The sequence below is a fragment of the Quercus suber genome, unplaced genomic scaffold (genome assembly GCF_002906115.3).
Source record: "Quercus suber isolate HL8 unplaced genomic scaffold, Cork oak 2.0 scaffold_174, whole genome shotgun sequence".
NCBI classification, from domain to species: Eukaryota; Viridiplantae; Streptophyta; class Magnoliopsida; order Fagales; family Fagaceae; genus Quercus; species Quercus suber.
The window spans coordinates 1-12,995 of NW_027069634.1; the positions used below are offsets into that span (position 1 = coordinate 1).

The 12,995-nt window shown below is 35.2% G+C and overlaps 1 protein-coding gene across 1 annotated transcript; it reads left to right on the forward strand.

Moving 5' to 3' along the window:
* Window positions 1–70: 70 nt before the first annotated feature.
* Window positions 71–11,852, forward strand: LOC111991725 (nudix hydrolase 3; the record flags this gene model as incomplete). Its single annotated transcript, XM_065778136.1, is given in 10 exon segments — window positions 71–136; window positions 909–986; window positions 1,255–1,350; window positions 4,769–4,875; window positions 5,047–5,215; window positions 7,838–7,921; window positions 8,547–8,641; window positions 8,717–8,807; window positions 8,918–9,064; window positions 11,582–11,852. Coding segments are annotated over 10 exon segments (987 nt in total), but the record flags the coding sequence as incomplete, so codon positions are not given.
* Between the last annotated feature and the right edge of the window lie 1,143 nt (window positions 11,853–12,995).

Genomic DNA, 12,995 nt, shown 5'->3' on the forward strand with positions numbered 1-12,995 from the left:
TTTTTTTTTTTTTTTTTTTTTTTTTTTTTTTTTTTTTTTTTTTTTTTTTTTTTTTTTTTTTTTTTTGTAGGACTCCAAGTTGGATGTTACTATCGGTCCCTATGAGACATATGAAGATGCACTTTTTGGGTACAAGGTATTATTTACAGGGATCTGTTGAGTTTTCTTTCATGCTCGTTATCTTTAATTGTAGTGTAAGATTGAGATGTTTTATGAACATTAATCTGGTACAGTGAATATGCCAATCCCCTTTAGGCATCTCCACCCATAAGAATGGGGATGAAAGTAAAACTGCCTGAAACATGAAATCTGCATTACAAGCCAAATATTTGTGGAGCGAAACATGTGAACTTCAGCACTTACTTGATATTGGTTTGCCTTGTAGTCTCAAATTATTCAATATCCCATTGACTCGTTTGTGTAGATGAGAAAGTACCTTTGCACATTGAGGATGTATTGCATGATAGACAGTCCGTTTCATGCTTTCTCTATCCTAGAGGACTTAAGGAAATCTAATTTTGCAAAACTGTATGTGTATATATGCATCACTACTTCAAAGGAAATATTTTCCTGATGTGTTGTGATAGCTGAAGAGATGAACCTTTGGTATATTCTTTTTGATAAGTAATAATGCATTAAATAAGCACAAAGGGGCGCAACCCATGTCCACTAGATATGCACAACAGGTAGTATTCTTATTAATTTTCTGATGATGGGTGAAATGACTGCTTAAGCAAGGATATTGTTACAGTTTCTGAGGCAAATGGTGAGAGCAGTCTACAACAAAATGTAAACTTTCTAGAAAGCATTAATCCTGCTTTATATTTTTTCTGAAGCAGGAATATACGGCTATTCTTCCCATTCTTTGTTCACTGTACTATGTAGCACATTATTGCATCTAATTGCAGGCAACATTTGAAGCATTTATTGGAGTTCGGGATGACAAAGCAACTGCTCAACTTAAACTCTTTGGCGATAATTTAAGGGTACTCTTGTATATTTGTTTTTCACTATAGATCCTCTATTTCTTTTCTCTTGTTTTTTTTTTTCACTTTTTCTTTCTCCACCCAATTGGTTGAAGTTGTACCCTCATAAACCCAACCCACAAGGGGTTGAACCATGGCTTGGACCTCATCAAGTAGGGTAAATTCCAGTTGGCCAAAAGGGACAGTGGCCGACATAGTTGTAAGAGCTTTCATTTCCTCCCTATATTTCTGCTTCATTCAATTACTAAAAGGATTTTTATTGTTATAGATACTGGAACAAAATCTCCCGATGGACAGCATGTACAAATCTGAAGATGTGATTGCAGCTCCTATTCGTGTTATTCAGCTTCTTTATAATGCAGGGGTGAGCTTGTAGAATGTTTGAAAAAATTATTTCTTAATGATTTTATTACTTGCCCCAATTTATTATTTTATACTCCATGATAATACAACTAGTAAACTTTAAAAAATAATAATAATAATATATAAATAAATAAAATCAAGCATGAGTAGTTAAAATGAAAGTTATTGTCAGACATCTACAGTGCATAATGAGAAGCTCATTCTTTTATAATATATAATGAAGATCTTTTTTCTTTTTTTCTCTTTTATAATATATAATGAGTATCTAGCCATAGCTCAATACTCAGCTTCAACACTAGAACGAGCAACAACATTCTGCGTTTTATTGCACCAAGTAACAAGATTGCCAGTAAAAAATGTACAATAGCCAGAGGTGGACTGATGATTAGAAAGACTACCAGCCCAGTCAGTATCACTAAAACCAGTGACATACAGAGAAAACAACTTGTACAAAAGTCCTAGTCCAAGAGCCCCCTTCAGATAACACAAGGTACTAAAAGTGAGGATGGCAAGCAGCATGCATAAACTAACTGTACCAACTACAAAAATAAAAGTAATGCTAGGACGATTCATAGTATGGTAACTTCCCAATGAAGCTGCGGTATCAACCAACATCTTCAAGTCAGCGATACCAACAGATTCAATTCTAGAGATAATAATGTCATCCACATAAACAATCAAAATAATAGTGCCAGTGGAAGAGTGACGAACAAAGACATAATGATTAGAAATAGATTGCTGGAAACCATATCCAAGTACAACGGCACTAAATCAATCAAACCATGCATAAGGAGATTGCTTCAAACCATACAACGCACTTTGTAATCGACAAACAAGATGGTCACTACCAGAAACAACATATCCAAGGAGTTGATCCATGTATACTTCCTACCAAAGTTCTCCATGAAGACAGGCATTCTTGATATCAAGTTGATACAAAGGCCAAGAACAACAGATAGTAGGATCCGAACCAAATTCAGACGTGCCATAGGAGAGAATATCTCTAGACAGTTAACTTCATATGTTCATGTGTACCCTTTGGCAATCAACCATGCCTTATGGCGCTCAACAAACCATCTGGGAGGTACTTGACAATGTATACCCAATGACAACCTACTGTTTTTTTGTTTCCTAGAGGGAAGAGTAGTGAGCTCCCAAGTCTGATTCTTATAAAGAACGCTAATTTCCTCATCAATAGCATGTTTCTATCCGAATGAATACAAGACCTGCTTATAAGATGAGGGAATAGAAATTGTACAAGCAAATGAATGCAGGCAAGGTGAAACATGATTTTAGGACAAAAAAATGACCAATCAGGTGCTGAGTACAAGTACGTTTACCTTGTCCTAAAGAAATAGGAAAATCATTAGTCAATGGGAGAGAGTTCCTCATCCTAAAGCAATCGGCAAATCATTAGTCAATGGGAGAGAGGCAGAGGAAGCATGAACCTTAGATGAAGAAGATGTAGCATTGGTGCTATATGACACAACATGCCGATCTCAAGATCATTGATAAACATATAAGGGAGGATTAGTAGGATGGGAAGCCAATGGTCTTGGAGGAGGAGGAGGAGGAGACAAAGGTATTGGAAGTGTAGGAGACAAGATGGAAACCTCTCCCTCGTGATTGGAGATGAGATCAGGTGATAGACACTGACTAGGTGGAGAGGAAATAGGGTGGACTCAAAAAAGGTAACATTAGCACTCACAAAATAGCAACGGAATTCAGTACTATAACAAATGAGCTATGGCGACTTCTCCTGCTTTGGAGTGTAAAATAATCTCTGCACTATGTAGGAAACATGTTCACCCTCTTCATCTGCAATTTCAGGATCTAGTAAATCATCATCACCATAATCCTATTCTCCTAATTCTCCACCATATTCATCCTAATCTGCAAGATGTACAAGGCTTATATGCTAGACTTACACATGAATTATGACCAGGCTTACCAGACTAGTAGCAACGGTTTGCAATAGATCTGGCATGAGGGTTCTTAGCAGCATCCCTATTATACCCCACTAGGAACTTGCCTGGAATTTACAGTTCGATTTGGTTGAGGCACCATTAACCTTCTTGCATTTAACGCTAAATTACAAGCCTCATCTACTGTCCAAATAGGTTGCAAGCCCATCTTCTCATGAATTGAGAATTTTAGGCCTTTTATATATTGCATTCTCTGCTGCACCTCCGTCTCTAATAAATCACAACATGCTGCCAGGCGAAGAAATTCCTGTGTATTCAGCAACAAATCGAACACTCTACATGCAATTTTGATATTGCTGAAATAGATCTTGCGCATAGTTAGAGGCAAAAATCTACCCTTCAATAAATTTTTCATCCTCCCCCATGTCGTCACCGCCACCGACGATTATTCTGTACATGATCCCACCAAGCAGAAGCTCCTCCTTTCTTTCATTGGTATGCAACAAGTTTGACCTGCTTCCCATTTGATACATCCATCATCTGAAAAAAATTTCAACTTCGTAGATCTAATCAAGGACGGACTTGATATCAAGATCCCCATTGAAACTAGGAATATCAACCTTTAGACAGTAATCCCTAGCCTCCCTATTACGCCGTGCCTCCCTTCAATACCTTCCATCTTCATCATCAGAATCATCCTCATAGGCTGATGGCATTCAGTGATTGACAGGACCCCGCCGATCACCAACTAGACCACGAGCATTGAACCCAAGACCATCGTATATGTTGCCTTCATGGTTCCTATTGTCGTTAAGCCTCATAGTCACCAACATAGCACGAATCTCTTGGATACTCTGTTGTTGAGCCTAGAGTGCATCCCAAAGGGCATGTAGCCCTTTCTCTCCTTCAACACGGTTGTTATGCTCACCCTGGTTGTTTTCCATACCAAATCAATGAAAAGCTTTGATACCGCTTAACATAGAACAAAAACACAATAGGCTAGATATTGTTCTTGGCTTAACAAAGCCTTGACAAATCAAGAAAAAATAAGCCTGAATCCACTAGAAATTTGGAATTCTCTAAGAAATATTTTATTTCACTCTAAGCGATTCCTACATAAGGCCTTGGTAAAGACATTAACAAGTTGGTCTTCAGACTTCACAGGCAATGTAGTATCTCATTCAGCATTTACTCATTCCTCATATCCAAATTCTGATTGATCTATTCTTTCAAGCCTTTCTTGAGGACTTTTAACTTCCTATCTAGATTTTAAACATCTTCACTCGGTCATGGTTAAAATGAATTTATGGAATAAATTTACAACTGGGACTACTTTAATTTCCTTTATGTTTATTGGTATTCCTAACTTCATTTTCTTTAGTTCCAACTATAGTTTGTTTCATGTTTATTTTTATTCTTTTTTCACTTGGATAGTTACGATGTAAGTGTATCATTAAATGTGCTAAATGTTGATAAGATTAAATTCTGCCTCAGGATGTAAAGGGTCCTCAAACTGTTGCTTTCAATTTACCAAATGATGAGCGCATAGTAAATGATCGAGGAACATCAATGGTCATGCTTAAGAATGTTTCGGAGGCTAAGTACAATCCTTTTCCTTGAATATTCTATGATCATCATGCATATTTACGGTCTTATGTGTAATCTTATTTTGATGAATTGATCTCTATTATTGCTTCCTTTTCTGAAATTTAAATTTAAAAAAAAATACTGGGATTTTTTTTTTTTTTAAATTGTGGCATTACTATCCTCAGGTTCAAACATATTCTTCAGCCAATATCTGATGTTTGTATTACAAAGGAACAACAAGAACTTGTAGATTTTGAATCATTCTTCACTCACACAATTTGCCATGAGTGCTGCCATGGGATCGGGCCCCATACCATAACACTTCCAAATGGTCAAAAGTCTACAGTCAGACTGGTTAGATGAATTTTCTTTTTTTTTTATTTCTTTCTTTTGTTTGGTTTCACCTTTTTTACTTTGGCTTTGCACGTAGTTCATTCCAGTCTTGGAACTTGTTTAGATAGTATATCCTCTCCTATAGTACAATAGAACTTCGATACCAACTAAGTTTCCATTCATATAATGTGCTATGCCAATAAAAAATTTACTTGTCATAGTTGTTTTCATTGGTAGTTGCATAAGCATAAATCAAGATTTGATTACTTATATAGTTCAATCTATTACTTAACCCCAGAAACTGCAATTAATGTCAAGCAGTAAAAAGTTCCTGAAAATAAAACTTTGTTAATTATTAGATGAGTTATCAACTTGGTGTATATGTCAAAAACTATGTTGGCTGCATTCCTATGTTTGCAGGGTGAAGCCAGCCAATTTGGTCACTTGGTAGAAGCTTACATGTAAAATTTGGAGTTTTATTTATTTATTTTTAAGTATTTATCACAAGGTAATTGAGTGTTGCAGTTATCTTAAAAAAAAAAACAAAAACAAACAAACTTTATTATGGTTTCTTACAATAATTTTTTTTTTTTGATAATTTAAGAAAATTTTATTCATAGTCTTAAGGAGTCACCCAAGTATTCAGGAAGTATACAGCAGGGGACCAAAACAATAAAAGATGAGGATTAAGGGAAAAAATGATGAGGAGTCATCCAACTTTATTATGGTTTCTTACAATAATTCTTGATCAGTAAAGTATTTTATTAAATGGGAAAAAAATGGGGTCCAAGTACAAAGGTAGAGTATACTACAAAACACTCAAACAATAAAAAAATAAGAGAAACAAGTTTAGCAAAGAGACATGCTATCTAGAAGGATAACAATTCATAACTACAGCAGGGAAATACGAGAAAGCCTGATTCCAAGCAAATAAAGTGCACACTAACTGCAACTTAAGCTGATCCAACAAAGTTCTTTATCTTCAAAGATGCGTGAATTCCTTTCTCTCCAAACAGTCCACATCAAACAAAAAGAAATCACACTCTAGACAGACAACCTACCCCTGTCCTTTATAGCATGTAGACCAACTGGTGCGGACACAAGCCCCAATTATACACATGTATGGGAGGAAGAGCAAAAAGAAGACGGCCCAACCAGTGGCCTTATGGATGGAGCTTGGTAGTAATTGGGCTTGAAGATTAAGCAAGTCCGAGTATTTAATAATTAGGGTTTTTTTTATGCATCTAGTTGTTTGCTATTTAAGCACTTTTTCTGATTATTATAAGACAGCTTTGAGAATTATAATAAACATGTGTTTCTTTTACGCTGTTGCCGACTCCAATTTTGCTTAATGCTGACTCCTAGGGTTTATCCTTTGTTTTGTTGTTGATTAATTATCCCATTGAAATAGTGTGGTTGTCCTACGTCAGTTTTGGTATCAGAGCCAGGTTTCCTGTCCAAGCAACACAATTGTAGACAACCACTTGAAGAAGCCAACAACCCCTTCCAAGCTGGTGACCAGCAACCCCATTTTAAAATTGTTTGCCACGTATTGTTTGTATTTGGTCTTTATGTTCAAATGTTTTGCAACTTTATCATGGTTGGGTCAAAAGTGAATCCTCTATGATTCCATCAGCTTTAACACATGACTTTTCTAGGCATTGTCTGAACAAGTTATATAAATTTTGGACAACAGAGCCAAATTTCACTTCAATCTTGAAATTGCGTGCTTGTCTCATACATGCATATGTGAAAACTAAGACATTCTTTTATATTGAACCAACTCCATATCCATCTTCATCACCAAAGGTTATGGCCAAATTTACCACCCAAACCCACCACTATAAATCAAGACAAATGACCATTGTCACCGGTGCTATCCTGTTCAAGTCAAGTCCATAAAAGCATCCCTTGAACTTCTCCATTAAATCCAGAACCATCTGGCAAGCATCCCCATCAATTTGATTCCAACACAATTAACTCAATTGCCTATTCACAACCATTGCCTTCTAGCCATTATTTCTACCTCCCGGGTTTGGGGGGGTGGGGGGGTGAGATTGGAGATGAAAGAAAGTGTTAATAAAGTGGACAGTATGATATTTGAGTTCCAAAGTCATTTGGTATCTTGCTTTTTCTTTCCCCCTCATGTCATAGACTGTTACATACAATTGTAAGCTAGACCTTAAATTAGACAAATTATATAAATTTTGTATGAAGTAGTCAGATGCCAGTCATTCCAATTTTTGTCCATCTAGGCTGACGTTTTTTTGTATAAGTACCATCAAGGCTGACATACACAAGAAGGGTCAAAATCAACTGCAGTGACATAAGGTTTACCATTATTGCAGTTAACAACCCTAGGACCTAATTAAAACAGGAGAACTTTGATAGTGATAAATGTACTTTACTGACATTTTCCCCCAGCCTACCCACTTTTTCTTTTTGTTTTTAGAAAATAAAATTCTTTTGTTTAATCTATTTTCTTTTGATCTAATATACTTATTTAAGAATAAGAAAATGAAGAAGAAGAGCTTTGATTTAATTTATTTTCTGTTTTCATCCTTTTTTTTTCCCTATTAGTGTTAATTTTTATTAAATAAGCAGCTCTGTTTTCCTTGATTTCTATTTTACCATTTGATACAGGAACTGCAGGAACTCCACTCTGCTTTGGAAGAAGCAAAAGCTGATATAGTTGGCCTTTGGGCACTACGGTTTTTAATCTGCCAGGTCATTCGCTGGTTTTATGGGATGCTTTGAGCATGTTTTAGTCAATGCAATTACTACTTATAGTGCATATATCAACAGGATTTGCTTAATGATTATGTATATCATTGTTTTAGGTGTTGCTTACACTTACAGTTAATGTTCTGTAGCATTAACTTTTTAAGTATGATTTCTTTTGCATTGAAGGATGATAAATCTTGTAATTTAATCACAAAATATTAAATAATATAGGTTACTATGGTTAGCTTAGTTGGTTAAATCTCTTATAATAGTACAAGAGGCCACTAATCGAATTCCACCTATACTTGGGAATGGGTTCTTTAAGAGGAGGGACAGGGCTACAAATGCCTGTAGACCATAGGTTTAATGGGCCTCCAATGGACTAAGAGAAAAAATAATGATATAATAACATGTCTTTTTGCCAATAGCATTTGGGCTAATGGTACTCCACCCCTTATAAAGGAAGTCTTTGGTTAGGTCATGTTCAAATGAATCAAATCTCATGTGGTGTGTGAAAGTTCTTACCGAAGAATAAATATATTGTCTTCTGTAGCAATTAATCTCAGAAGCTTTATATTGATTGTGGGAAGCTTTGGCTGATGTCCTTGCATAACTCTTATGAGTCCAGGATTTACTTTCCAAGAGTTTATTGAAGTCCATGTATATTTCCTTCCTTGCTGGATGCTTCCGCTCAGTACGTTTTGGCTTACAGGAAGCTCATGGGTAAGCTAGCTATTCATTCTATGATCCCCGTTTAGTGTTGTAACCAAGCACCTTATGCACTTTTCTTGTCTTCAGGAAAGGACAAGCACTGCAATTTAACTGGTTGTATGACAAAGGAGCCTTCATCCTGCATCCTGATGAAACATTTTCTGTTGATTTTTCTAGGGTATATGATACTTCCTCTTCAAAGTTTCTCTCTTCTTTTCTTATTTCTTAGCCATATGTTTCTCTTCTTTTCTTATTGCTTAGCCATAAAGTTTGTTCTACTTTTGAAAGGTCGAAGGTGCAGTTGAAAGCCTGAGTAGGGAGATCCTCACTATACAGGCAAAAGGTGACAAAGAAGCTGCATATCTACTTCTTCAGAAATATGGTAAAATGACACAACCATTAAAGATAGCTTTGCAGAAATTAGAGAAAATTCAGGTATGAGCCATAACAATCTGTTCATTTTACATGTAGGAGTTTTTGTTGGTTCATCTGACTCCTAATACAGCTTTTTATCAATAATTGACCATATTTGTTTTCCTTTTGAAAGTTCAAATGGTATATAAGATGTTGAAAATTTTCATTGCCTCAAAGATAAAGCTCATCTTGCTTTGTGATTTTTGTCTAAAAATCTCCCTTTTTATTCTTAGGAGAAATCACCTTTTAAACCCTATACTTTTAAGGGTGATTTCAAATCTGACCCTGAAATTTAAAAAGTTTTATTTAAAACCTCAGTTTATCAATCAGTGCAAAAATCCCCTTCTGTCCATTTTTCCTTTTGACAACGTGTTTATACATGGGTGAAAAAACGACTTTGTTTTAGAAAGCATTATAATGTAATAAAATTGTGCCAAATAACTTAAAACTGCAGTCGTTTTGGGCTTAATAAACAAACAAACATTACAATTAAGTCCCTCCACCTATCTGGCTATTCTCCTTTACTTCCTCTCTTCTTCCACGCCCCCACCCCCAACCCACTTTCTTTTCTCCTCTAGCCATCCACTCTTTCTTTTCTCTCAGCTGCTCACCTCCTTTCTGTTGTTCTCTTCTTTCTCCCTCACATTCTTTTTTTCAAGTTTAGGCAGTGTTTATTGGTTTAAAAAGGGGCAACAACTTGGCTCCTTTCTGGATAAATTGAGGGGTGTGTCTTGGCCGAGGAGTAACTTCTCATACAGCAACAACCCAATTTTTTGCTTGGGTTTCAATTGGCAGCTTGTGGTGGTTTGGGTACTGGTTGTGTGATTTTTTGGGTTGCAGTGGTGATAGTCTGAGTGAGAAAAGGAAGTTCAGGTCCAGGTTTATTGAATCTGAGAGAGAGGAGAGGGAGAGGGAGTTTTCACTGAGGTTTGTAGAGCTTTGGAGATGGCAGATTCGGTGATTTGGTAGTCATTGGTGGATTTGAGGTGGCAGTTGTGTGTGTTGGTGACCATGTGAGTGTGCTTGGGCTTTTTGGCTTTTTGATGTGGTGTTTTCAGGTGGCTGTTTGTGTTTGTGTTTGTGTTGACGGCCGTGTGAGTGTACGTGTTTGTTTGACACCAACGTTTTCTATTTAGCTTTTTAGTTTATTTGCTTATGTAGAGTTTCTCAAAGCCTCATTTTTTTTTTCTAGATACAACTATAATTTAAGCAATTTCCAGTAAATGAGCAAATAATCTTCAGTAGAAAGTTGCATCTAGGTATGCCCTAGGTATTGTAGGAATATTTGAGCCTGAATGTGATGGAAGTTCTCATTTCTAATAGTACAAACTTTTGGGACAATTTGTTGTGAATGTCAAGACATAACCAAAATGCAACATGAAAAATAAAGAACAGGAAGTTAAGAGATAGTAACCCAGGAGTAAGCACTTCAGCTTTTTTGCAATCAGTACCAGGTAAAAGATAACCTCTAGGTGTCGGCGCTGGACTATTGGAAGAGTTCTAAGAGAAATTTAATTCATCATCAAAAATCTTCAATCTCCATTGGAGTACAATATTATATGCTTAGATAGACTATTAGGATTGAACCTAATTTTAACTGACATAGGAAATTTTAATTCTAATTGTGTAAGGAAACCTTCTAAACGACTTGGGAAATACCGGTTATTGAATTACAAAATCACCTCGACTCTAGACAATTGTCTAAAAATCTAATAATCTAATTAGCCACTAAGATCTAAAATAAAGATACAATTGGCCACATTTTTAATACAATTGATTTCCAAAAATAAGCAAAACTAATCTAATATAAATAATTTTTTGCACTTCCCGCATCAAAATGTATGGGCTAAGAGACAGATATCCGTCGCATGGTTTGAGGAAGGGTAATGTAAACTTAGACAGAACGAGGGAGATCATAAATATTTTAGCGAAAGAAATCATTACTAAAATCATCTTTGGTATAAGGTATAAGAATAGTTTTCTTTTGCAATTAGTTTGCACAAATTTTTAATGAAAATATTGGTGCTAAAAAATATTGTCAAAAATGTGTACAGAACTCTTATATTATATGTGTGGGGTGAATGAAACAGAAGTAGTGTTTATACAAATAGTCCTAACTGTAAATTTCCCCATCCCAAGGAAGGCAGGATTCTGTATAGATCTATAGAATGTCAATCCAAAGATTTCAGCAGCAAAGTTAGCTATACATTCATTGTATAACTGAGTATGTTTTCTTTGATAGAGATACCTGCTACGACAAGGACATAAGAAGGATGTATACCTAGTGACCTATCTTGAGATCTGGATATTAATGGACAAAAAAACATTTTGGTAGAGCAGTTTTATTCAAATAATTATTACTGTAATTGTGAGGTTTTTTTTTTTTTTTTTTTATCCTTTTTATTTTAGGCGGTATAAGAGAAATTTTGAAGTTATTTTCCTTCACCAATATTCTCATTTGCTGAAATGTCATAAATATAGCATGTAATATCTTTTTATTGTATCCAGGACTTACTGTAATTTTTTCTTGTATCTTAGGTTCCTGTGGATATAGTTCCCATATTTCCTTTTGCCAACAAAATATTGGAGTGAAGGCACTGGACTTTTCAACTGTCATCCTTTCCATCTTTCAAAGTGCAGTCTGAGAATCAACTGGACTTCTCTCTCTCTCTCTCTTTCTCTCGCGTTAATACGCATGAGATTTAGAATAATGTATGATGACAATTATTCATCACCTCTTCCTCTCTCTCTCTCGTGTTAGGACTCATAAGATTTATAATAATATATAATGACAATTATTCATCAGATAGCTTAAATGTTCTTAATTTGCAAAATACAATATAACTACTCTGGTCTTTTTTCAGCTCAATTTGTTTGAAATTATCATTAAAGAGGATTTTAACGTCTATCTAGCTAGCCTGTAGGTTGCAACATACTCTGTAGATCTGATACAACTATGTGTGAATTTGCCTTATGAGCTGTTGCAGTAAGGTTAATCAGGACTTTATAATGGAGCAAATAGGGAACTAGATACAGTTTTTCTTTTTTCTTTTTTCTTTTTCTTTTTGCTAATGAGGGTGTCCAGAATTCGTCAAACTTCTAACCATTTTCCAGGTTTGTGTAGTTTCCTTGCCCTACTTGATAGTACGCTTCTCATGAAATCCACATCATCAATCCATGTCAAATTGGGAGTGAAAAAAAAAAAAAAAAAAAAAAAAAAAAAAAAAAAAAAAAAAAAGAGAAGAAGAAGAAGAAGAAGAAGAAGAAGAGAAGCTACTTTCTCTCTCATTTTCCGCTCTGTATTTCAAAAACTATCCCATGTGTTCTCTGTCAACTCCCAACTCCACTACCTAGCATCGCTGGTACAGTTTTCTCTCTAATTTTTTTTTTTTTGTTGAATCACTTTTTAATAAGCTCTGTTCAATTGCTGGGAAAACAAAGCAAAATAAGCTTTTTTTGTGGGATATATGGGTTTTTTTAAATCTGAGTCTTCCAAAAACTATGGGGTTTATGGGCTGTACAGGTTGTTTTGATACCACCAGATTCATTTCATTTGCGTGAGAATGTCGTTTCTACTCTTTGTACTCTCTATATTTCTCCTATTGGAATAATGTTTAGAAAAAAGAAGCAAGCATCTATTTATTACTTAGGTGAATCTCATTTTCACATTTTGAGTCTTTCTTTGATGGGTTTAGGCTTTTGTCTTGCATTTAAGTTGATTTCTATATTTTAAATTTTATTTAGCATTGAGCTCTAATTTAATAGGCACTTCATTCAAAAAATTACTGTGTTTCTAAATTAAGTTTTTCTAATTTCTACTTTTGTTTTTTAAAATGAGTTTTAATTTACCTTAAATAAAGTGATACATGTTGAAGGAAAGTTGAATACTAATTTCCAAATTAACCTTTACTTTGATTCCCCTTTTTCATTTCGCCGTTGATGCTATTCCCTG